At 35.6% G+C, this 27435-nt stretch overlaps 2 protein-coding genes and 1 long non-coding RNA gene across 6 annotated transcripts in view; 1 reads left to right on the top strand and 2 right to left on the bottom strand.

Annotated features, from left to right (window-relative positions):
- LOC127874685 (ATP-dependent translocase ABCB1-like) overlaps nucleotides 1-18542 on the bottom strand; it is an 82269-nt gene extending 63727 nt beyond the window's left edge. Inside the window, exons 1-8 of one of the 3 annotated variants that reach the window (XM_052419183.1) lie at nucleotides 18334-18542; nucleotides 15385-15476; nucleotides 6032-6122; nucleotides 4358-4484; nucleotides 2801-2949; nucleotides 2340-2473; nucleotides 1774-1945; nucleotides 1228-1352 (exon numbers count right to left, since the gene is read on the bottom strand). In XM_052419183.1, coding sequence (XP_052275143.1) covers nucleotides 1228-1352; nucleotides 1774-1945; nucleotides 2340-2473; nucleotides 2801-2949; nucleotides 4358-4484; nucleotides 6032-6122; nucleotides 15385-15452 — 866 coding nt within the window. In that variant the 5' untranslated portion in view covers nucleotides 15453-15476; nucleotides 18334-18542. Of the gene's footprint in view, nucleotides 1-1227; nucleotides 1353-1773; nucleotides 1946-2339; nucleotides 2474-2800; nucleotides 2950-4357; nucleotides 4485-6031; nucleotides 6123-9594; nucleotides 10007-15384; nucleotides 15477-18333 lie in introns of those variants that run through there. The other 2 variants (XM_052419182.1, XM_052419184.1) reach the window with 2 other exon arrangements.
- The window catches only part of LOC127874693 (uncharacterized), a 228251-nt gene that overhangs the window by 127793 nt on the left and 73023 nt on the right, over nucleotides 1-27435 (top strand). The window lies entirely within an intron of this gene.
- Nucleotides 22202-27435, bottom strand: part of LOC127874692 (uridine diphosphate glucose pyrophosphatase NUDT14-like) — a 13700-nt gene continuing 8466 nt past the window's right edge. For both annotated transcript variants that reach the window (XM_052419203.1, XM_052419204.1), the window contains exons 2-6: nucleotides 27213-27317; nucleotides 25607-25650; nucleotides 25186-25250; nucleotides 24418-24634; nucleotides 22202-22745 (exon numbers count right to left, since the gene is read on the bottom strand). In XM_052419203.1, the coding sequence (XP_052275163.1) occupies nucleotides 22511-22745; nucleotides 24418-24634; nucleotides 25186-25250; nucleotides 25607-25650; nucleotides 27213-27293 (642 nt within the window). In that variant the 5' untranslated portion in view covers nucleotides 27294-27317 and the 3' untranslated portion in view covers nucleotides 22202-22510. The remainder of the gene's footprint in view (nucleotides 22746-24417; nucleotides 24635-25185; nucleotides 25251-25606; nucleotides 25651-27212; nucleotides 27318-27435) is intronic.

The raw sequence follows: 27435 nt of genomic DNA, 5'->3' as shown, positions 1-27435 counted from the left end.
GCCGGATTTCGTTATACGATGTAAGTTTTAATTATCATAGTATTTACATTCTTTGTTGAACTAGAAATGTGTTCGTAGGAGAACGATTCCAACACATTCCAGTTTTGTCTGAAAACTCCACTTACGTCGGAAAAACAAACATATACAAAGACATGAAAGTGCACAATTGAAAACTCTGTTTAACGTGTTTGTCGAATTTCAGACCTGTAGCTGAAATGCTTGTTGAGACGCGCCACACAAGTTAAAAAAGTTTTTTTTCCGCAAATAGGGGTCATAACCCTGGCTGTGCAGAACATATCCTAACAAAAAGTATAGATGTGCGCAACTTTAAATTTTGGGTTGCAAAGTTTCATGTCTCTAACAACAATACGTCGGAAAAAAACGGAAAAAAAAGAAAGTGTGCAAGTGAACACTATTTATTATGTTTGTCGAATTTCAGCCCTTAAACTGAAATGCCTGTTGAGTTACGCATCACACAAGTTACAAAAGGTTGTTGTCGTTTTCGCAAAAAGGGTCATAACTCTAGCTGTGTAGAAAATATTCTAACCAAAAGTATAGAGGTGCGCAACTTTAAATGTTGGTTTGCATAGTTTCATGTCTCTAGTAACAATACGTTTTGAGTAACGGGAGATACAAGCCAAAATATTTTCTGTATGAAAATGTGCTATGTTATCTTGAACATATCCGAACCAAACAATGAAGGTGCGCTTGTTCACATGCTGGTGAGTATGTTTGCAAAGTGTTTGTTCTCTAGCCGAATTACGTTTTAATCAAAGCGCGTCACACGTTCGAAATATTTTTAAAGGGGCAATAACTCCTGCTAAGGAGAAAATATTCTGACCAAAAATCGTGCGCAAGTTCGCTGGTTGATATTAATTCAAAGTTTCTTGTTTCTAGCACTAATACTTTTTTCAGTTACGCGCGACACAAACAAATGGGACAGACGGCAGGACGGAGGGACTACGATACATATAAACGCCCGCACCACCCCATTAAATTGGGAGCATAACAAATGGCAATAACTTAACAACGTTCAAGCTAGGATAATAAAAAATGCATACACACAACTTAATATCATTACAAAAAATACACTTTTGAATGCATTGAAAATTGTAGGAGAACTGAACATCGGACGGACATACAAAAAGACAGATGGACATAAGTCCACGTTGTATCCAGTATATCGCTTTAAGCAAATGATGCCGTGCATCGTGTAAGTACACCCACCTGTGTAAATCCTGTTTCTGTCCATTGAAGGAAGTGACGGTGCGGATACAGGACAGCACTTCCTCCGCCACACTTCCGGCGCATGCGTACGCGTCCTGTTCGCGCTTAGAGAAGCTCGCCATGAGCTGTAATTAAATAAAATTAATAGGACTTTATTTCAAAAGGGTTGTGTCTAGCTAAACTTTCCTTTCCTGTATTGGCATAACAATACTAAAATCTTTAAAGAACAAATCTTCTACAAGCACGTATAACTTGTGATCGATCAAGTATTTATCATGAAAACAATGATCTCATTATTTGACGTGTGAAATTACGATCTCATTCATTACAAATGCATTGCATGTTATTAACCTTTTTTAGGGAACTGTGTGAACTTATAATATGCGTTAAAACGGAACTCTTTCTTGATATGAATGCATTCTTAAGCATTTTTTTTTCCAATGTGTGCGCCGAAAATGTTTTGAAAAATCCAACATATCTTCCCCAATGTGTGCACAAATATTAAAAAAAGTATTAAATAAAAATATTATATAACACCATACATACTTTCCCCATGAATGAAGCCCCTGCTATGAGTAGGGGACTCAGAGACAACATGACAAGGGCCAGCTTCCAGCCCTTGCTGAACCCGATGGCGTATCCAGCCATGAACTGCGCCAGGAACTGGATGGCGAAACTGACCTTGTCCCCGATACCTTCACGCACTCGCTCAAGGTCACTGCAATTTGGAAACGTATACCTTGATTTTGAGCGAAGAATTTTAATGTTTAAAATGTATTTCTTACATACATTTCAATATATGTATTTATTTTTGGTCTATATATGGCATTTATTTGATAATGATGCTTAGTTGCCAATAATGCACGGACGTAAAACTACTGATAGCCGCTTGTTTTGTCGGTTTTTTAGATGTATCGCAGTTATTATTGTACAGCGGTTACTTTTTTAATGTAAGAATAACATAAACATACATCCTTAACAAAAGGTCACTATCATATGTATGCGTGCGTTAATACAAACATATTGAAGTCAATGAAACTTATATAGCGGTAAAGAAAATACATTTCTGGATCGATATCAACAATTTTCAAATAATAAGTACAAAACATTACTCTGCAAGCCTGGTTGTCAGCTCTCCGCTCTGGTGTACATCGAACCACGCAATTTCCTGCCGCAAGATGGCGTAATAAAACTGCTTCCGGATCCGGTGTGTCTGCCGCTCACAGGCCAGACTCCAGAAACAGTTCTGGGAGAACAAAATATAACACTCACAATTCATGTTTAGCTTCTTTTGTATTCATTTATATGTCACAAAAAGCGGGCCGATATTAACATTCGATCTATATAAAAAAAGAAATCAGCAGATATTGACTTATTAGACATATGGCCAATAATGTAGGTTCTTGTCTGCACTAACATCGCAAAAAAGGAATTGTAGGTCGGCAACACGTTTATAATTTGTTTTCTTTACACATATTATTTCCCACTATAATAAGGATATACAATTACACAAATCTTCCAAAATTCTATGTAAAACTTATTTCTTCATATGTTAAAGTAAGAATGTTCGTACCTGTAAATAAGACGCCACGAGAACGCCAGCGCCGATGTACACGTAATATAGGGAATATTTCGTCATATTTTCATTGAAATCATTTAGTAAATCTGAACTATTTGCAGTGCTGTTAATGCCAAGTGATATATTTGGATTCCCACCTGGACCTAAAATTAATAATGAATTATAAATAAGTGTAAATAAGTGTAAGCGTGATGTATAATAATTAAATTCTTTATTATTGTAATGCATTTTAATGATGTACTATGCATTTAAGCAAATCGTTTCGCATGCGATTTAGTTTGATTAATGGGAAATTATTGTCAGTTGTCCCTGTTTATGCATTTACATAGCAAAAACATACAATACAATTGCTGGTCATGACTACGAATGTCCTTTTCAAAGAAGTATTTAAATTATGCATTATGATAAATCCTAAACTTTGACGTCATTTTATATCAACTAAGTCCATTGCCCCAAAATTACATCATGCAAACCGGTTAGACAAAATATGATTATGTAGCGAGTGTTTCTTGATTACTTTGAGCATATGAGTACATATGTAACGCTCAGTCCCGGGGGTCAAATATCTGGGAGTTTGAATAGTGCAACTGACCGGAGGGTTATACAGCCGGGAGTATATTGTAACAAAATATTTATCCCAAAAAAGCGCTTATTATATAATTTTGAAAATGTTGGTAATGGTTTCATGAAATGCTTATCTGTGGTTTTAATGTATCAGTGATTTGAAAATGACAATCAACTTTTCCAAAAGTGAACAATGACAGCCAAAATCGTTTAAACAATAAATGACATCATTCGTTGACATCGTGACGTTATTATTTCCGCGATATTGTTCAGTTTTACACATTTTAAGGCTTTAAAACGGTGAAAAGGCATAACATTAATATATAGCATCTGGCACGAGTTGTCATATCATACCATATTAGAAATGAAATAACGTTGCAACGTCAAATGACGTCACGAAATGTAAACAGCATTCGGGATTTATCATTATGTTTGCGGAAATATTTCTTTAATTTGCTCATTGAAAATCATGTGATCAATACTTTTATCACATGGCATACACTGTTTCTCATGTTATATAACCATTACGAATATTTTTATCTTACACATATGTAATAAACTTTTTAAGCGTTTTCATCGGCTTATTTTCGTTCGATTGACCAATTGAATTTGTTAATTTGCTGAAATGACGTTGCAACGTTAAATAACGTCACGAAATGTAAACAACATTCGGGATTTATCATTATGTTTGCGTAAATATTCATTTAATTTGCTCATTTAAAAGCTTGCGATAAAAAAAATCTGAGCATGTGATAAAAAAGATCTTACACTCGTCTCGTTATCATTTCATACCATATTTTATTAAACTCGCCCATGAAATTCGTTTAGTAACAAATTTCCTGAACTCGTTTAATAAAATATGGTATGAAATGACAACGAGTGTCAGATCTTTTTTATCACATGCTTTTTCAAATTCAATACATATTTACGCTCGATATTTTAAGCATGGACTATTCATGTGCATATGTGTGTATGTTTAAGCATTACCGGAAATGAACGAGTCCGTCATGTCTCCGAAGAACAGGAACAGCACTGGCCAGCCAGCACCGTGAACGATGGACGCCAAAGTTCCGGCAATCATGAATAACACGTCCAGACAGTCTGCCGTGCGGAACTATATTACAATTTTAAAAAGAGATAATTTTAATCTATGTACTTCGAGCGCTCGGGACTTTTCTGACCAAAGTCCCGAATTACCGATTCGCGAAGTACCGAAATTTTCAAATCACAATCGTTGAATGTCGTCATCGAATATTTCGAGGTGGGGATAGAGCATACGTCACTTCAAAATGGTTCTTTGTTCTATATGTAAAAAGTATAAATTAATTTATACAAGCTCATTCTGGTGCAATCAGTATGTTACTGGATCAATTAACTGTTCATAATAAAATCCGTTCTTTGTTAACAAAAAGGTGTTCTGTCTGAAGAAATTTCACGATCACCGGTAACTATATATATATATATACGTGGTGAACAAAAGTTGTATTTTAAAAAAATGTGCATATAATTGGGCTGTAAACTTACAGCGAGGTTGATTTGTGGTACTTTTGGTACATACAATTCTAAATTTACATGTATAGGCATTCTTATCATTTCAAAAGTTGATAAGCCAAGTTAAGTGTATTTTCATTATTTGTGTTGTAGTCATTGTTACTTTCTTACTTTACCGTTTAGTTCCCGTGCCAAACACATATGTAACATGAAACGATATTTATATATATATTTTCGTTATTTAATCGTCGTTTGAAATGTTGTGCTTTGCTTTGATTACATATCGTGTGTCGTGCTTCACGGGTTTAAGTCGAAAGTCAAAAATAAATGAGCCGTGCTCTGTGAAAAGGTGTATGATGCATGCGCGTTAAGTCTCGTCCCATATAAGCATGTGCAGTACGCACCGGCTAAGCAGGGACAACAATTTCCGCCTAAACTTATTTTTTGCTAAGAAGAGACTTTCTTTAAACAAAAAATCATAAAAGCGGAAAGTGTCGTCCCTGATAATCCAGTGCGGACTGCACAGGCTAATCTGGGATGAAACTTTACGCACATGCATTAAACCCCCTATTCACAGAGCACGGCCCATATCAATATGTGTGCGCTATAATATCGCTCGTCTTTTGAAATGTCGCGTGTCGTATTGAGCGTCACTTTGAATGTGCACGTCGCCCTTTTTGGTCGACACACGACATGCCCAGCAACGAACGATATGACACGTAACATTTAACAACGAAAAAAGACAGTTTTAGACGACACTAAATCTTCGACGCAATCTTATTCTGCCAAATTTAAGCGCGGCATTGACACAATCAAGTATAAAAACTTCGCGTGTCGTCTTAAATTGTAGCTTATCGTTTTAAATTGTCGAGAATCTTATAGTGCGGCGCTTTAAATCTATTGTTTCTGCCTAAAAGGTCGAAATGTAACAAAAAAATATGGCATTTACCGGATTCAGTAAATTATCCGATGAACTTGCAAATTAAAATATTGGCAAATGTACAGTAGTAGTTAATATCAAGAAACACATACATGACGTCACTATATCTAGTATTATTGCGCCATTATTCGCGTTCAATGTGGAAATGCACCTTCGGTTATCACACCTGGTGGTATATCGTTAATTGCACAGTGAAACTCGGATAATAAGGAATTGATGATAAAGCGTACCAATTGTCCCATAGTAGCCGGTGGAATTTCCGGTTTCTTCTTTTCATCCTCTTTGGCACCTTTCTCGTCGCCTTCATCTCTGTTTGTTTCTCTGATGGGGTTGATCAAATCACAATTAAGATTTTTTTAATAAGGTCATATTAATGTTTGCATGGATACGTTTGTATGCAATATTAAAGCATAACACACATCGCAATTTTTTAGGTTTTGACAAAATCATCGAACTTTTCATGACAAATCATGACAATAGAGGCGCAGTTTTGAATTTGAATATGACTATTAGTTTTATGTTTTTCCAAACAAACTGATTAAAGGAGCATATTCACAGATTTTGGCATGTATTGAAGTTTGCCATTCAATGATTTATATTGATAAATTTAAACATTGAACCTAACAATCCGCAGACAAAAAACAACAAGAATACAATTCAAAAAGTAACCCGCAACAGGGCTTGAACCTCTGACCCCTTGAGTCCTGAAGTAAAAATTCTTCCGCTTAGACCACTCGGCCATCTGTGATCATGTTATGAGAAGATGTTTTTTTTTTACTTTATATAAGAAATCCTCGTTGTTTCGCAAAATAACGACAACAACAGAACTTTCCAAATTATTTAATCGTTTAAGACAATACAAAACCGCATGTTCACATATACATGTAGCAAATATACATTCTTTAAGCATAATATGATGTCATAAAACATGTGTACATAATTATATCCGTCATTTATCTCTGTCTAAAATAACAGCAATAGCAATTAATTCATTTAATGTTTGATTTACTTATGTATATACATTCAATTACGGACAAGAAAAGTTATCGACAAAAATGCAAATCCACTACCATCCACATTTTTTTCTTGAGAACTATCGCAAAAGAATTCAAGAAAATGGTTGCATGACAACTATTTGTGAACGTAACGTGTAAGTCAGAAAGCACCAAAATAAAAATAATGAATTTTTGTAAAAAAATAAATAAAATAGTTTTAAATGTCAACCATGATTTATATTGCAGCTATCCATGTATTTTCTTTTACAAACGTGTTAGTCAGAAAGCACCAAAATAAAAATAATGAATTTTTGTAAAAAATAAATAAAATAGTTTTAAATGTCAACCATGATTTATATTGCAGCTATCCATGTATTTTCTTTTACACAAAACTACCACAGACGTACGCAGCTGATTTACGAAAACAGTGTTAGTCTGATGAACTGACTTACGAAATTGATTAAGATTTCCTGCACATTGGACCCCAAATAGTTGTTCATGGACGACTTTAAAACTCTCAATCGAGTATTTTATGCCTTAAGTATATACTCGAGACACTTGCGTTCAGCGATATGAACACATTGACACAAAAACAACAGACACTATAGATGAGCCACGCTCTGTGAAAATGGGGCTTAATGCATGTGTGTAAAGTGTTGTCCCAGATTAGCCTGTGCGGACTGCGACACTTTCCGCTTTTATGATATTTTTCATTTACAGAAAGTCTCTTCTTAGCAAAAATCAAGTTTATGGGGAAAGAGTCGTCCCTGATTAGCCTGTGTGGACTGCACAGGCTAATCTGAGACGACACTTGAAGCACATTTATTAAACCTCCTTTCACAGAGCGTGGCTTATAAATCAATTCCGCATTTAAACACTGATTAATAAGCGCGGGAAGATAACAAAGAATGTTGTAAAGCGAGAATACATTTCATCAGCCTTTATATACTTCTTATCTCCAAGTATCAATGTTGTTTTCACGAAAGAATGTAGCACAGTTACACTGAAAAGGGTCACTTTTTACAATGAGAAGAAAAATCCAAGAAAAAATACAAATAAGAAGAAGAACAAGAAAGAAAAAGAAAATTATGAAAGAGAATAGTTAGGGGGAGGAAGCCATTAAAGTCAATAATCATGAACAATTATTCAACGAAATTCCTTACAAGCCATACGATTCGGCGATTCAAGGCACCTCAATATGCGCTTTTATCTCAACGTCAATATTTCATTTCCCTCCACAAAGTAGTCGTTGTTGTCTATTTGGCACAAGGCGTGTTAGCCATAAAATACGTTGACTTAAGGGACATCAAGATGCATTTTATGGCAACGTATATAGTTTGCTTCCCACCGAAAAGTATTCGTTGTTTTCTATTTGAAACAATTCTATCAAAATACACATCATAACCTATATCTGTGTACATACGAACAATAAATGAGATTAATATACATGTATTTTATATGAAACCGTTTTACAAATCATGTAAATGATATAGTAATAATTGAACGAATGTGAGCATCAAAATCATTTTCATATTCGGGCATGTGAATATTCAAATTACAAGGTTAATGATGATTTCAAACGAGGGTAAGGTGCTTGCAGTGATCCAATAATACTAAACTGATTATGTACTTGTTTGATGGCTCCTTATAACGATTGATTAATTATTTGAGTCGCGTTCTCAGACAACTTGGCATAATGCTTGTGCGTAAAGTGTTGCCCCAGATTAGCCTGTGCAGTCCGCACAGGCTAATCAGGGACGACACTTTCCGCTTTTAAGACATTTTTCATTTAAATGGAGTCTCTTCTTAGCAAAAATCCAATTTAGGCGGAAATTGTCGTCCCTGATTAGCCTGTGCTGATTGCACAGGCTAATCTGGCACGACACTTTACGCACATGCTTAATGCCCAGTTTTCTCAGAACACGACTCATTTGATAGACGGACGGACGGACGGACAGACGGTAGGATGGATGGTGGGCGAACTGGCCTTAGAACGAACTAACGACCTTATCGTAAAAAGAACCAATTTGTATGGCTCGAAGTAATCTACTGGACACTTTAATATTAATTTATTAATTTAAAAAATGACTCGTGGAGCTCGCGAAAAATGCATGCGACCAGAGAAAGACCAGTATGCTGCGACCGGAGAAAGATCAGTATGCTGCGACCGAAGAAAGACCACTATGCTGCGACCGGAGAAAACAAAATTACCATGTGTCAAATTTCTACTGGTTCACCTTGAGATATGTCACGCAATATGCAAAATAATGATACATCGACATTGACAAAATTGAAAAAAGATATTTAAGATTCGCAAATTTTCGTTTTAGTTATGATGTTTGTGAGGAAGCAGTAATACTGAACAGGTATCATGGTCTAATATAGCCATTATATGCATCTTTTGACGATTTAAAAACCTGAAAATAATAAAGTGTTGCAACGCGAAACGATTGAATAATTTGGAGCGTTCTGTTGTTGTCGTTTAATTTTGTGAAACTACGAAGATTGCTTATATAAAGTATCAAATACCTCACACATGTACACTTGGCAGGATGGCCGAGCGGACTAATTGGATTTTACTAGTTTTTACTCCAGGACTCCGGGGGTCACTGGTTCGAGCCCTGCTGCGGGATACTTTTTTTTCTTTTTTAAAATTTTATTCTTGATTTTTTACTGAAGCTTTTTTGATCCAATGTTTACATTTATCAATATAAAGCATTTAATGACAAACTTTAAAACATGCCAAAATCTGTGAAAAGGCCCCTTTAATGTCTGTTCAAGTAATGTATATAACCTACTTTCCATCTGCTTTATCCGTTTTGTGAAATCCATTTTTCGCAGCATGTTTCCTGTCTTTGTCAGACATTGTTTAAACCTTTCGAATAAAACTTCCTTGGCTATCAACTGTGCATACAGCTATAAATCAAGATTTGTACTTAAATATCGCCGTCAGTTTTAGGTTATAAGTAGTTTTAAGTCGGTATTTTGGTTAATACTTTGACCACTGCAATAGAACACTTAAAACTGTGTAGTATTCACCGGGTAAGGTTAGCCGTATAATATCTCACCAGCTGATATTAAGTTCAACATTAAGTACATTTGATACTGTTTAAAACAATTATCAGCCAACTGTGGTCAGTTTGTTTACAATTCGATTCAGAACATTTGTATCGTTAAAGTTCTCTCAAACGGCCATATATATAGTCGCAAGGTTCCGTTCAAGTCCGCTATTGATCCAATAGAAAGTTATCACTGTCTGTAAATGAATACGCTAACAAAAATGTTTTAACTGTCGACGAATGCTTGCTGGTGGATAAGGATAAAAAAGACAAATATTAGCCAGGCTTATTATGGGACAAACATTTTTACTGTTTGTTTAATCTTCCTATGATTCCATAAGAGTTACGTTTACTCCTACATTGCTATACCCGTACTATTTCTCATGGACGGGTAGTGATTAGGTTATGAACTAACATTTCAGCATGATGTGGAATTCCAAAAAGTGCAAGTGCGAATAATTTCAAATGCCATGTGTGTGTGGAGGGTGGGGCAAGGTGGGCTTCTGCAGGCCCTGTGACTGCTACAGGACAATGTCTGATATTCTCCTTGGATTAATACCAGTGAGGAGGACAAAGTCATGCGGATAAAATAGTAAAGGCATTATTTTAAATAGTTAAATGTAACGTTTTTCAGTTTGACTCTTATTCATTTATAAGCCTTTGTAAAAAAAACTAACGGCAATCTTAAATTAACCTTCATTTGCCATCAATTTCATTTGAGAATTTCCTTTGATTTACGAGACATTGAAATCCAATAAAAATTTGCAAAAAGTACTCCCTAGTCAGTTGATTTCAGGACTTATTTCTCTCATAATTTTCATATTTTATCACTTTACATAAAATAAATCACTATGCAAGTTCCTTTAACTTTTAACATGACAAATTAATTTGTTAAGAAAAAGTTATATATGTAAATATTTTCATCGTTTTCAACATGCACCATCACTTTAAAATGTAAGCTGGCATTCAACTATCATTCACCACCAGTACATATACACCTTTTGACTTTTAAATCTCACTTGTTCATTTAAAATTTTAAATAATTCCCAAACAAATATCACTTTTTATTAGATGCTTTCAGGGAATAAAACAATAAATTAATGGAATAAAATCTGATAGATCATTTTATGTGAAAATATTTCCACATAAACTTTATCGTCACGATTACATTTACAGAACACGCCAGCGGACTTTGTAAACAAACGTTATCAGCAGGTCGGGTTATAATAGAAGTCCGGTTATTATAAAGTACACGTGATGTCACATCTTGGATGGTTTCATCACAACTGAGCAATGCCCAATGCATTTGTGTAAGCATTGTAACAAGTTGTGGCAGTCACAAATGAAATAAAAAATTAAAATTTATTTCGGATTAAAACGTATGTAGAATGTTAACTATGTTTCACTATAGCTATATAAGGCATACTGTCCCGGCCCTGGGCGTCGACGGTTTTTAACGGGCCGGAAACTGGCCGAAATAACATTATAATATATGGTATGACCAAAATTCACGAAGAATATTAAAACACGTTTCTTGTAAAGTGTCATTTATGTTTTATTTCAGCCATTTAAAAAAAAATGCCCTCTCATTGTGTCTTCTAGACTGTAAACACGTCTTTTCGTTTCTTTTAGTTGATTATCATTCTGACAAATGTTCTCACGTCTAAAGAGTGAACAAGGCCATTGCTGAAGATGGACGACGCACTACCGACCATTAGAAAAAAATGTTCTGACAAAGTTACATGAAGATTGGATGAACATTGAGAGTACTAGAGAGTCGTTAAGCCTTTTCTTTTAATTGACCAATGGACATAGAGTTTGACCTCATGTGACCCAGTTTGGAACTCGATCAGGATATCATTGAGAGAAAAAAGTTCTTACCAAGATTCATTGAGATTGGACACTTAATGTGGCCTCTACAGTGTGAATAACGAGAGCGATGACGTGAGCTCACCAAGAGACAGTTATGCTCCGGTGAGCTAAACATCTGACAAGCTCATATCAACGACCATTGCTAGGATACTAGTAAATGAAAAAGAAATATGGAAGAAACGTATACATTATTATTTTTAATAATAACTTATAATAATTATATCTAGCAAGAAATATAGCCACATCCCTTAAACTGGTGATTCAGTGGCATGCGCAATTTAAGTGTTTGAACGTGTGTGTCCTTCGTGAATCATTGACATATAAGATCACAAGCGAATCGCATTGTTCTTCAATTCTATCTTTAGAAATGACTCTTCAACTATGACTCATTACCAACAACAAAATTTATTGTTTCTCAAGCGAACGTTTTCCCGAACGTTTTAATGGACCTCGACGAACTTTACATATTATCTCACAAAACCTTATCCTAAGGTTAGTTTAACACGATGACTATACCACGTTACTTTTTAAGATCTGTATTGGGAGAATAAAGAGCGACCCTGTTAACATTTTTAATGATGTCTTTTTATATATGTCACCATTTTTAATGGGATAAAATGGAGAGCCCGCTCATTCGTGAGAGTTTTCTATAGGTACCACGATCCTTTTAAACAAATAAGTATTTTTCAGTAAAGTGCAATCGTGCGTTTGTAATATAAAGCCCCAACACTGAGCCGACATTTTTCTAACCGTTCAAACGCAAGGTCGGTATTGACGAATATAAGGCGTCAATATTCGCACAAATAAATTGCGTCATTTTGGAAACTTATTTATTAAAAATTAGTACTTAAATACCTAAAGTCTTCTTTTGCATATGCAGTGGGTTTATTAGGACGTGAAAAACAAGAGCACCGCATAACAGGTGCCATGCTCGGCTGCGGGTGCATTATTGAAGAAATGAAACTTTGTCAGACTTTTTTTTAGAGGTCACAGTGACCTTGACCTTTGACCTAGTGACCCAAATATGGGTGTGGCGTGTAGAACTCATCAAGGTGCAGCTACTCATGAAGTTTCAAAGTTGTAGAAGGAAGCACTTTGATTTTATAGCCAATGTTCAAAACCATGACAAAATGTTAAGGTTTTAGCACGACGCGGACGACACGACGACGGACACGACACGACACGACACGACGAGCTGGCTATGACAATACCTCGGGTTTCCGAAAACAGCCGAGCTAAAAACGGATCACATTGGCGCATAATCAAATAAGAATGCAGAGTTAATATGAACATAATGAAGCTGTTATTAACATTATGTGCATGCCTTCACAAAGTTGAAGTTATTAAACAGTGCACATTTGTATCAAGTCGTCGATATTGTAGACTATTGAAAAAAAAAAGAAAATTATTTCGAAAAAAAGCTATAAGTTATTACCATAAAAACAAAATTTTAGGTGGGCCATAAAAAACTTTGCGGCGTAGCCTTAAACATGTCATGATTGTTAGCCTTAATAAACCTGATAGTAAGACAGTTGCACATCACTATTTTTGGCCAGTTATCCGATGTCTCAATGTTGCGTAAGTTGAAGTATCGGTTTACGATACAGATACCTAAGTGCGCTCGAAAAGTGCATGGTTTAAAATCTGGGATGAATGGTCTTGACATGAGCATTGGGAAAAAGTATATATTTAAATGTGTCTTGTTCTGAGAAAACTGGGCTTAATTCATGTGCGTAAAGTGTCGTCCCATATTCGCCTGTGCAGTCCGCACAGGCTAATCAGGGACGACACTTTCCGCTTTAATGGTATTTTTAGTTTCAAGGAAGTCCCTCCTTACCGAAAATCAAGTTTAGGCGGAAAGTGTCGTCCCTGATTAGCCTGTGCGGATTGCACAGGCTAATCTGGGACGACACTTTACGCACATGAATTAAGCCCAGTTTTCTCAGAACAAGGCACAAATAGTCAGCATCGAACTAAATGGGCTTTTTCAAGTTTTGGTAGATTGACAAATAAAAAAAAAATGTTTCAGATCACAATATTTTGCGTTGAAGTTATGATATTTTTTAGGAAACAGTAATACTGAACATTTACCATGCTCTAAAATATCCATTATATGCATCGTTTGACGTTTACAAACCTGAAAATTATCAAGCGTTGCAACGCGAAACAATTAAATAATTTGGAGAGTTCTGTTGTTGTCGTTATATATTATAGCGATAATACGAGGATTGCTTATATAAAGTATAAATTACATCACTAATTGAATGAGTATGGATGCGGACGGCCGAGTGGTCTAAGCGATAGACTTTTACTCCAGGGGCAAGTGCATGGTTTGAGCCGAGCGAGGGTCTTTTTTTTCTTTCTTTATAATTTTATTCTTGTTTTTTTTTGTACTGGAGCTTTATAGATCCAATGTTTACATTTATCAATATGAAGCATTTAATGACAAACTTTAATACACGCCACAATCTGTGAAAAGGTCCCTAAAATAAATTTAAAAGAATTTTAAGTGGGATTCAAAAAAATATCATTATATTAATTCATACAGAATTAAGTACAAATAACTAAATGTAAGCGTACACAAAATTAATTCTGTCGCATGGATTTTAAAACTCAAACTAGTTTCGTGTTAGTGTTCAGTACATAGATTGAATTGACCGTCGTGAGGAAATGTTAGGCGCTTTAATCATTAATAATAACATTCCGATTTTCTTCAGTCGTTCAAGCCCAGAGAAGAATGGTACGACAAATTTACAACCTTGTCCACCAGAAAGAACACATATATATGACCCACACCCCGCCTTTAAACATCTCGTTAAAATTGTTGAATAAATCAATATAATCATCTGAAAATATTAAACAAATTACGATCGCGGCCCAAGTCGGTTGTCAGGATAATCTCCAAATATTTGTGTTACTTTTCAATGTGCAATGTTATTTAAACCATCTACAAATATGCCATAACAGCGACTATCACAACAATGTAAACATAGAAACAAGGCAGTCAAGGAGACAGATATGTTCTACCCTCCCGAGACCACATTAATTGTTCATCAAAATATTTCAACTTGTATATAATGTAAGAATTCCATACAAACACTGAAGACTAAATAATCGACATACAAGTATGGCATCGACCTTGACTCATTCCTTCTGCACATCGTCTAAATTCCTTTAAAATTGTAACGAAGTTTTGTGAAACCACTTCAAAGGATAGTGGAGATAGTGAGCCGACGCAAAAATGGAAGCTCAAACGTTTACTTTTAAAGTATTACTTTGATCTTGAGCTGGGTTAAGTGACTAATCGACATTAGTCATTTACGCCGTCTACAAATCGTATCAATGCCCTTAACATTTAAGGCAAGTTCCTTTTAAATCCGTAAAAGGGTATTAGAGATATGGGGCGGACACACGAGTGTTAGAGATATGGGGCGGACACACGAGTGTTAGAGACATACTGAGGGTTGTGTGCACAAAGAGCATTTGTATAATCCCCCCCCCCCCCCCCCCCCCTCGGACGGGGATTAAAAATGAGTCCTTACTAAAGAAACATCCTAATATGACAAAGGTAAAGAATTATATCAACTCCTGTAAAAACAACAGCGTATTAGATTCTAATTCAATCGAAGAAGCTTACAAAAAGTTGTATATGCTTACCGATATGATTTCTGATAGGAATAGGACGCGGACAACAGCGGCTGTGATTCTTCCTCCGCATCCATCATTTTCAACAATCACCGCTCTTTTGTCTAGAAATAGTTCGCTTACAAATAATATATCGTCAACATGATGAAAGTTCGTCATTTTTTCCAATAAAATCTCGCCATGATGCGCGTGATTGTTGTAATCTTAATAAGGGGAAACACATTTTTTTATTATACAACTACATGAACATTTTTATCTGTATGTTATAAAACTGTCTGGTGTATTTGTTTATATCACCTCACAGAAAGTTGGTATATCAGTCAATGTTTGGAGGTAGGTTATAATTCTATGACTAACAATAAAGTGTATTATGTATTTTACCCATTTATGCCTAGCATCTAGATAAAAGGCCTTGGTCAAGATCGGATGAAATTTTCGGGACAAACCGACAGACCGACCGACAAAGTGACTCCTATATAGCCCCCATTACCAATGGGTATCATAAAAGAGGAGTGCAAAACTAAATAAAAGAGGAGTGCAAAACTAAATAAAAAAGGAGTGCAAAACTAAATAAAATAGGGGTGCAAAACTAAATAAAACAGGAGTGAAAACTAAATAAAACAGGAGTGCAAAACTAAATAAAAGAGGAGAGCAAAACTAAATAAAAGAGGAGTGCAAAACTAAATAAAAGAGGAGTGTAAAACTCACTAAAAGAGGAGTGCAATGAAAACAAGAGCACCGCATAGCGGGTGCATACCGCTCATCTATTTTTCTTTTTAAAGGTGAAGGGACCTATCTCATACTTCAATCAAAAAGGAGGGAGGGTGGGGGTGCAGAGGGGTATATAGTGTGGAGGTGTGGTCATTTATTACATTATCTTCCAAAAATAAGAAGAAAAAAAAGAAGAAATTTTTTTTATTTTTTTTTTTTGGGGGGGGGGGATTCTTGGAAGGGATGGTTGGACGGTCTTTCAAAAAATAAAATAATAAAAATTAATATTTGTGTTTTTTTACTATGTTTCAAACAAATAATTATTTGGAGGGGGGGGGGGCCGGGGGAGTGGTCGGGGGTGGGGGTTGAGAGGGGGGGGGGTATAGTTTGAGGGTGTGGTCATTTATTAGATGATCTTTCAAAAATAAGAAAAATGCACACAAAATCATTTTTTTTTTTTGGGGGGGGGGGGGGGTGATTCTGGGGTGGGTCGTTGGGATGGTTTGGGTGCATTCTATTGTGGTATGTCAGGTAAGTGTTGTTATGTCAACGTATGAATCAAATCTGATCATAAATAAAGAAGTTTTGGCAATTTAGCAAAATTGGATAATTTGACCTTGAGAGTCAAGGTTATTCAAAGGTCAAGGTCAAATTATACTTGTAAGGTACTGTCCCCTCATTATAGTATGAAAGTATTTGAAGTTTAAAAGCAATAGCCTTGATACTTTAGAAGTAAAGCGGATCTAAAAACAAAGTTTAACCAAATATTAAAAGTTACTATGCCAAAAAAGGGCCATAATTCCGTCAAAATGCCAACCAGAGTTATGCAACTTGTCCTAAACAGTCCTCTTATGATAGTTAGTGGATGTCCCAAGTCTGAACGCAATAGCTATGATACTTTAGGAATACAATGGACTACAACACAAAACTTTAAATTTTCTGAGTATAAAGGGGCCATAATTCTGTCAAAATGCCAGTCAGAGTTACATTACTTTGTCTGCACAGTCCCCTTATGATAGATAGTAAGTGTTGCAAGAATGAAAGCAAAAGCTATGATACTTAGGAAAAAAAGTGTACCGAAACACAAAAGTAAACAAAATTTTCAATTTTCTAAGTATAAAAAGGGCACATAATTCTGTAAAAATGCCAGCCAGAGTTATCTAACTTTGCTTGCCCAGTCCCCTAATGATAGTGAGTAAGTGTACCAAGTTTGAATGCAATAGCTTTGTTACTTTATGAGAAAAGTGGACCTAAACATAAACTTAACAAAATTTTCTAAGTATAAAAAGGGCACATAATTCTGTCAAAATGCCAGCCAGAGTTATCTTATGATAGTCAGTAAGTGTACCAAGTTTGCATGCAATAGCTTTGATACTTTATGAGAACAGTGGACCTAAACACAAAACTTAACCGGACGCCGACGCAGCGCCGACGACCAGGTGATGACACAGCTATTTTTTCAAAAAGTTTTTTCAAAAAGTAGATGAGCTAAAAGAGCGGCGCAGTAAATAAAGGAAGGTGTATTAAACAAAAGAGGAGATCATTTAGCTAACTCGAGGAAACGACTTACTAACTCTTGGAAACGAGTAAGCTATGTCGTGAGAACTACTTAGTAAGTCGAGGGAACGAGATAGAAAAAAAGATGAGTGCAAAACTAAATAAAAGAAGAGTGCTCATCTAAATAAAAGAGGAGTGCGATGAAAAGGTAGCGATGCAGTAAATAAAGAAGGGGTGCAATAAACAATTGACTAAGTAAGTCGTCCCCCCGGCAAGGCTTACTCAATCCCACGAGTTAGTAAGTCGTTCCCACGAGATAGAAAAATGAGAAGTGCAATTAAAAAAAAGAGGAGTCACCGTAGATAAGCCTATGCGGACTTCACAGGCTAATCTTGGATGACATTATACACATGCATCAAGCCCAGTTTTCCTAGAAAGAAGTTCATTTGTTTCTTAGGCTGATTCATCTACACGAAGAAGGCCCGTGAATATTGAGGGCAATTTGGAGCAGTTGTATTGTTCGATAAAGCTTTATATGAGTGATAATATACGTGTAACGTAAAAGAAAACATTTACAAAAATGCGTGGAATACGTAACGCATCATCGATTGAGCAAGAAAACAAAAATGTAAATAAGATTACCAGCACGGTTATATGTTTCAAATTGGAACAACGTTAAGCGTAATGGTAAAATAAATACACGTATCAAGTATAATATTACTGGAATATAAATACCGTCGTAAACAAACTTACCTGTAACAAAAGACTGAAATAAATCAAATCACTGTTTGTTTAATACGCATGCAAATGCAAACATCCGGGCATTTGCGTTGACGAAATACGTAAAATGATTTCAGCAGTGGATTGAAACGTGAATCAATCTCGTATCAGCAAAAAAAATTTGCATCATATTGGCGAATACTTGCTAGATATATGCATAGGCAATGAATATGATTTTGATATAGAAGATCTGACACAAATGAAGTTTACTAATCAGTTCACGCGACCTTTGTTAAAGGGACCTGTTCACATATGGGGAAATTTAAACTATTCCAAACAACTGTTAAATATAAACGGTGAGTGTTAAAGGATTGCCTATAAGAGTTATAATTCCAACTAATTCACTTAAATAATTATTCTGTTGACTTACATTTAAATATAAACGGTATGTGAAAACTGATTGCCTATGAGCATTGTAATTCCAACGAATTCACTTAAGTGATGATGCTTTAGACATACATTTTTCATGGTTAGATACGAATATTGCCCGTGAGAAGTATTAGACCAACGAATAATTTATAAGATGCGGATGCTGCTGGTGCAGGTGTCTAATATTTCTTGTTGCCATAGTAAAAGATTGCCTGGAGAAGTGTAAGATCGACCAACTTATTGAAATAATGCTGGAGGTGGCTGTGTTTCTTTAAAATATGTGCCTCGCTCTGTGAAAAGGGGTTTAACGCATGTGCGTAAAGGGTTGTCACAGATTAGCCTGTGTGGACAGTCCACACAGGCTAATCAGGGACGACACTTTCCGCTTTTATGGTATTTTTCGTTTAAAGAAAGTCTCTTCTCGGTAAAAATCCAGTTTAGGCGGAAAGTGTCGTCCATGATTAGCACAGGCTAATCTGGGACGACACTTTACGCACATGCATTAAGCCCCTTTTTCACAGAGCGCCACCCATATTTATCTAAGCTAGGTTTTATGTATTGCCTGTGGGACGTGAACGATATACCGACCGTGTTACTGAAATAACGAGTATGCTGGAGGTGTTCTATACTAGTTTCCATGGCTAGATTATAAAAATCACGTTCGAGAAGTATACTTTTAATTTATTGTAAGCACTAAAATGATGATTATGGTTGTGTCTTATAATTCGAAAATCAGATGAGGTCTAATACACCTAATCCGTAACGTGTGATATTGTTAAAAAAATAAGAGGTACACTTCAGTTACGTGACAGAATTCAAGCATTCCAGAGCAGGGCCATAAGATAAATAAAAGGATAAAATAAGCAAATAGAATATGTATTTAATTTGTGCAATTTATTTGATAGTTTGCAGTCAACATATTTAAACGGGGACGGCAGATCGTTCATTTGTCTGTTGTTTCTATATACATTTTTGGTTTCTTTCAGTTTTTGTATTTTTCATTTGTACTTTAAAATACGCGAAATGTGGGCACACGTCGCTTTAAACGTGTAATCACACTCAGCTGTATTGATATAGACAGGTCTGTCTATATCTGGGTAAATATACTATGACGATTTCATGATTACCAAACGAAGTGTAAATTTTAACGGAGGACATGTACATTTATGAGTTAGATAATTCACCAAATTAGGAAAATAGAATCGATTAAACCATAGACAGAGTTGTCCATCTATTGCACTGGGTGACCTACTGTGACAGTTACCATCGAGTATAAAGTAAATCTAAATGTCATTAAGTACATTTTTTCCCATTCCACCAACACATGTTCATAATGAAATGTTATTTAAGACTGTAATACACCACGCCGGGTATGCGGATACTTTAATAACAGATGGCACTTCGATACCAGATAACAACAAAAGCCACGCGCGAGAGTTGAGTTCTTCAGCTTTTTTTGCATTTATGGTTTGTTCATTTGGTTTTCAGACACGTAACATTGTTTGGTCGATTAATGGTATAGTACTTCGTATTGCGGAGCAACAAAGTCGTGAAAAAAAGTGGATTATACAAAAATGAAATAAAATTTCATCGATAATCGTCATGAATTCGATGATCAGTACGTATTTCAACAAAATAAACATACTTGGAATTAAATCAAGAACGTGCCAACTAATCGAAATAAAAGATCAATATGTCCATTCATGTTACAACATGTTACATTTTAGTTGAATAACGTATTTGAGGAAATTCAAATGTTTTAAGAGTCGGACGCCAAATTTTCATGGACACTTCTATTACCGATCATCTCAAAGACAATGGCACTTCGATTCCAGATAACTCGACACTTTTTACCAGATATAACACATTCTATTTAGTGAATCAGAAATGCAGAATTCGCTGTGGAATACTGCTATAGTAAGCCGAAAATAAAAAATATATATGTACTGACGTAAATTTAAAACGAATTACCGAAACATGATCTTATCCCTTTGGGATAGGATAATAAAAGGGAAAGGGAAGTATAAATGGAAGTGCTTCCTATAAGTAAAGCTCAATATAAAGGGAGTTTTCCAATCTCTTTGAAATTGTGTGGCTACGCATTAGTATCGTCTTCATGATGCGATTCTAATGAGCACCAATGACAAAGGATTTTATGAGGTGTATTGGCCGCTTTAAGAACCCTTGCTCACCTTATCTAGAGTCCTGCTATAAGTTTAATTGAACACAGTCGTGTTGATATACCTGACCCGTTGTATTTTCAATTCTCTTTATCTCAATTTACCACTTAAAAACAAGTTTATTATTTAGACAATTATTTTCGGTCGTCACTTTAAATATATTACTTCAGAAATAAGCATTTGAATCTTATTTAAAATTTGCACTTATAATATTAATTATATAAATTAATAGTGATAAGATTTTTGAAAACGAACAACGCCATTGGTTATATTTTACATGTGTATGTAATAACGTTATGCATAGATTCCCAATGTCGGGCTTGACAATGCATATTGATTCGTACTTCAAAATGTTTGGTAAAAATAGCCATAATATACATAAATGCATTTCAGGTAGAAGAGAAAACTCGGTTATCAAAGTGCCCAATTTGTTGAAAGTCTCTGTTATCCGAAGTGCCCTATATCGGGAATCAAAGTATCCGCAACTTCATGAATACCACCTATTAAAACATGCTCTATCTTCGTATATATTTCATTGAATACTATCAAAATTTCAGTATTTGAAGCACAGTGATTACTCCACATGCTGGAATATCAAATAATTTCTTGCAATATTTCTAAGTAGTTTTATTTTGTAGAAATGTTTACTGTTCATCCAGTTTATGCTGTTTTCCGACCGAATTGTCTATTTTTTGGGGAAAATCTACCATTCTTTTGTGATGTTTTTCTTTGCAATAGAAAAGGATACACCATTTATAAACTCGACCATGCGCCTTGTCTAAAAACTAATCTTTATGATATTACTTTTAAAAAAAACTGATGAAGTTACCTCTCGCGCGTGGCTTTTGTTGTTATCTGGTATTGAAGTGCCATCTGTTATCAAAGTATCCGCATACCCAGCGTGTACACATAAACAGCATTGCTGTAGATAAGCATGTATTGTTCAACTGAACTATTCTGTAATTAGGAATGGGTCAGACATTCTGGACTGGGATAACTTACAGAAAAAGGTCTGATGCAATTCGTCTTTCCCTTACCATTCCCATAATGTTACCAAATAACTTGAGATATCTTATTGTGTGTGTTAACTGTCTATAAATAGCGATTACAAGAAGTTATCAATGAGCGAGATTATTTGCCAGCAAGTGTTGTCATTTTTAGGCAATATCATATCTCATATAGGCGATAGTGTGTGACAGGTAATTGAAAAACTTTAAAGTTCATTCATTCTTTAAGCTCGTTCATTAATGAAAGTTACCGCTCTGACCAAGATATTGTTTAGGAGATTACTCGACAGTTTCCATGTATATTTATCAGGTCTAATTCATTCATATAATTATCACATGACAATGCCTATAATAAAACGGACAGTACCAGAAAATGCTAAATGATGCGTTAAACATGATTTGCTATTAAGTCTTGATAGACTACCGGTACGTTAATATTAACTTATCACTTTTAGAAGCAGAAAGACAAACAAACAAGGCTGTAAATAACACGAACGAATATTAACACATTTGAAAATGTTTGATATATAAATAAGTACACGAGTATGTAAACACAAACATAACCAGTATGTAGCGATAAACAACGGTTCACCGCTATACAGGCTTCTGATAAACACTGGTCATAAACCAAGTCAATCCATATAAAACGCCGACGGGCTTATTGATGGTCTCATCGTAAGCAAACTTTAGTGCGTCGGCAGCCGGTATCTCTACGACATCGATCATTTCCCCTTCATCGGCGATACCACCGCCGGCGGCAACCTTCATTTCGTCGGTAACTTCGGCGTAGAACATTTCTTGTCGGGCACCCGCTGTTCCGACTCCGGTTCTGCAATTAACAAAGGGACGTTACTCATAGGTTAAGCAATAATTTTTGATTAAGCGTTGTTAATTGGCTTACAGATTTGTTGGCAGGAGTTGTTTTATACCCAGGTATAAAAACGACTAAGCTGTTTTTGATAAATAAATAACGGTAAGTAGAACATGTTTTGTTTCGAACATGACTTGATAAAAAAAATCGTCCATTTAAATGATATTTATATTTTGCTATGCTCTTTTGGGTTCGACACAACTTTTGAGTAGTGTATGAATGAGCTGATAAAAAAGAATCTCTTAAAATAATAATTTCATTTTGCTTTGCTGTACCCAAGTTCGCCAATACTTGTGCGGTGTTTAAAAGTAGTTTTCAGCGTTTATTGTGTTCTGTGTCTGTCGGAAGTCATTACACAAACCTTAGTAGTATTAAAACTAATGCGAAACGGAGTGTTCCTTATAGAAATGTCGTAAATCTGGTGTGTGTCATTCTTTAATTGAAGAACAGACAAGTCGGAAATCAAGTCCGTGCTATTCTGTAAGTTTGGGAAAGAGAATTCGGAAGTCGAGTGTGTTTTATTCTGTAAATTTAAAATAGAAAAAGTCGGAAATCAATATAAGTCGGTTGGACCTCGTTCTTGTGTTGTATATCTACGCGTCGGATACTCTATACAGTGGAATATTAAAAATATTATTAAGCAAAAATATACTCAACTATAAATTAAGATTTAAATGATTAAAAATTAACAAATATCACTTTTTGTTATATTCATCAATACATATTGTCTTAAAGTTACGTTTTACCATCGGTAATGATCCTAATATAATTTCTTATTTATAGAACTTGCACATAATTTAGATAACTATTATTCCTAATCTAAATCGATAAATTTGAAAGTAAATATTAACAAGACTATTGCCAAGCAATTTAGTCCCCTACCGGCCCCACCATTGTCAGAAATTCCACCATTGTCAGATTTTTTTAATTTGTTGCCATAGCAACAGGAAATTTTGACGTAGGAACAAAATGAAATGACGTTCATAATGTCCATATTGCCATCTATCCATGTTTCAAGTTTAATGAACAAATATTAAGAACTTTTAAAGTTATCGCAGGATCCAGAATACCACCATTTTCAGCAGTATTTCTAGTCTATTTGTTGTCCTAGCAACTAGAAGTTTTGACGTAGGAACAAAATGAAATGACGTGCATAATGACCATACTACCATCTATCCATGTTTCAAGTTTCATGAAAAAATATTAAGAACTTTTAAAGTTATCGCAGGATCCAGAAAAGTGTGACAGACAGACAGACAGACAGACAGACAGACAGACAGACAGACAGACAGACAGACAGACAGACAGACAGACAGACAGACAGACAGACAGACAGACAGACAGACAGACAGACAGACAGACAGACAGACAGACAGACAGACAGACAGACAGACAGACAGACAGACAGACAGACAGACAGACAGACAGACAGACAGACAGACAGACAGACAGACAGACAGACAGACAGACAGACAGACAGACAGACAGACAGACAGACAGACAGACAGACAGAGCGCAAACCATAAGTCCCCTCCGGCGAAACCGGTAGGGGAAATAAGCAAACAACCCTGAGCATTTTTTCTGTAATAACCTCTGAATATTCCAAAAACCAGAACGATTATTCTCTCACCGGAAGCCGGTAATCCTTCGGATACATTCGGGTGGTACCGCATACCCGCATTCCTCGAGCAGCTCTTCGCGCGCTATGTCCAGAATCGGTTTGTCCTTGTCTATAATTCCCGCACAGAACTCATACGTCAGACCCAGGTGGCCCGGGTATTTCCCGATATCCACATACTGCGACCCGTCTTCTAGACGGGAGATTTCCACAGAGTTGATATAAATGGCTGCAAAAAACAACAACAAAAAACAAATATAGACTAAACTAATCGTTCGTCGATCTGTAGTCGATCCGGTAAATCACACTGAATGGGACACATACAATTCGTATAGTCTTATCGCACGCGACCAATATAAAGGGGATTCATATCGGGCACTTAAAGACCCAGGGTTGCCTATCGATTCCTGTATCTTGCTTTTTCCACGACACATTTCTTACGAACAACAATATCGGGTTCGAATCCATGTTATGAGGTATCAATTAAGTTAATCTTAATGTCACTCGACAGCAGGACAGTCGCGGTTTCTTCCCTTTCGGTACTCCGCCCTACCCGTAAAATAGTATATTTGTAAAAAGAAGCAAGCTGGATATATTGCACCTACAGTAAATATCTCACAATTGGTGTGTCAGGTTAAGTAATAAACAGGACAGTCCGCACAGGCTTATCAGGAACGACACTATCCGCTTTTATGGTATTATTTTGTTAAAAGGAAGTCACTATCTGCCGAGAGTGGCATAATTTTAAATGTATTATACGACCCACCCCTCGCGACTCACCGGGTCTGAACTGTCTGACGAGCACCAACACGTCCCGTGAGGAGTTGTAGACGACCACCACCACGCTGAAAACGAAAACATTTATATATCAGGCTTATGTAAGCGTGGTTAATTATAATAAGGAATCCATCATGTAAAATATTTGTTCGTTGCATAATCGGTTGAAAGTTCGAGATGTACACTAAAGCACATTCTGAAGACATAAACTTTCGAAATAAATCTATAATTGAAATCAGTTCAAATCTTACAATTTAATGTGCCTTTATTTGTGTTAGTCCTGAATGAGTTTAAGGTGCCTTTTATAGTTTATACTGAACATAAAGTTGTCAGTAATCAGCGTAAACAGTTGAAATAAAAGGCGTATGCATCATTAAAGACATAAAATTTATAATTAACAATTATGATTATTAAATGCATTTACCTGTCATGCACTTTCATCGCATCCCAGATTTTCTTCTTGCCATTCTGTGAAACGAATAACGTATGACGTTAAAGGTCAAATTTTAAGAAGATCCAAAAGGTTATTAATTTTACACTATTAACATACATAATTTGTCTTTTTTATTATGAAAATATTTGGATGACTTATTCGACGGTCTCCCTTAATCTCCTTTGTTTATACGACACTGTGACGTCATAGATGAACCAAATCAGAGCACATCCGCCATTACAATACGTCATTATCGCAGTTATAACTGTTGCATGTAAATACGAATTGAAAAAAACAAACACGAAATCACAGCAATCATTTGTGAAATGTATTATTCACTAAATAATAAGCTGCCATGGGCGCGAAAGAGCAGTGACACATGTTCGCTAGGTGCCATACTTTGACGTGTTGTGTGTACATAAGGAACTGCTCATATTTAATTTACAATGACCATTCGACAATTTAATGTAAATTTTGATTTAACACAACTACCGCTGCAATCAACACGACCACCAACACAAACACAACAACCACAACCATAATATTTTCATCTTCATGACAAAAAAAGAGTATTCCCATAGTTAAGGTAGCGCAACCGTAATGGGCACCTATCCAAATATAATCTAATCTATTATTTTCTTAATCAGCATCATTTCACCGAACTACATGCAAATTTTTAGGTAGTCTTTCCATGCTTTTTAAAAAAATATACTGATTTTTTCAAAACCACCCCACACTCGGCTTTTGTCCAGTTTATGTGCACCCATGGGGTATACATATGAAAGTTCCATAATTCATCCAGATTTCCAAATATAGGCATTCAGTTGGTGTGTACAGATGCAGTAAAGGTGTTTAAAGTTTAAACAAGATGAAAAAAGTTTTCATGTACAGACATTTATTTTTTATAACTTGTTATCTATGGAAGAGCGCCATGAAATGTAAGTGGTTTCAGGCAAGTAGAAATTGGGTTGGTTAAAAACAAAGTGTCAAAAATTCAAAATAGTATCATTTAAGTTATATTTTGAACTTAGTTTTTATAGATACACTTTATACAGCAAAAATACCAAGAAATAGACAGATTTACCGTTTAGTTTTTTAAATAAAAATAACAATGCAACATGCATGGTTCGTATTTTCAGCAGTAAATCACCCAATTTAGCCATAACGTTGTTTTAATTTTAAAAATTGAAGAATGCACATAAAAATTGCAACATATTTAACAATAAACATAGCTTATATGCCATATAAAATCAAATTACGTTAGAAAAGAAATAAAACGCGTCGCAAAAAAGTATACGTCGTCGGCAGGATTCGAACCTGCGCGTGAATATCCCAAAAGATTTCTAGTCTATCGCCTTAACCACTAGGCTACGGCACCTAATATTAGGCTCTTCAACATTCGAAGAAATCGCGGGAAATCATTAGGGGTGCGCTACCTTAAATAAGTTACCAATGGTTCAAACTGTAGGTCTAGTCACATGTATATGAAATACAATAACATGAAACCGAAGGAATATATAGTCAACATGGGGTAAACACTAGTATAATTATGTTTAGTTTGAAATATTAAGTACAGTCAACGTCGTGACAGTCTTACCTGTGTGTACTGCAGACGCAATGGTTTGATGTATTTGGAGTTCTCACAGGCGACGATCTTGACGTCGTTGATGTCGTCCATGTCTGCACACAAATGACAGGCGACCTAGGGAACGTATTCAACAAACATGCGTCTTGAGCTGGATGCGTACAACTCCATGTACATGTAAACTTATACATTGCGAACCCAATTACTGGTAGATCAACTGAATTCAAAGTATGAG

This window comes from Dreissena polymorpha, chromosome 3 (genome assembly GCF_020536995.1).
Source record: "Dreissena polymorpha isolate Duluth1 chromosome 3, UMN_Dpol_1.0, whole genome shotgun sequence".
NCBI classification, from domain to species: domain Eukaryota; kingdom Metazoa; phylum Mollusca; class Bivalvia; order Myida; family Dreissenidae; genus Dreissena; species Dreissena polymorpha.
Note: the sequence above shows the minus strand (reverse complement) of the source record. Positions and strands in the feature narration are given on the sequence as shown.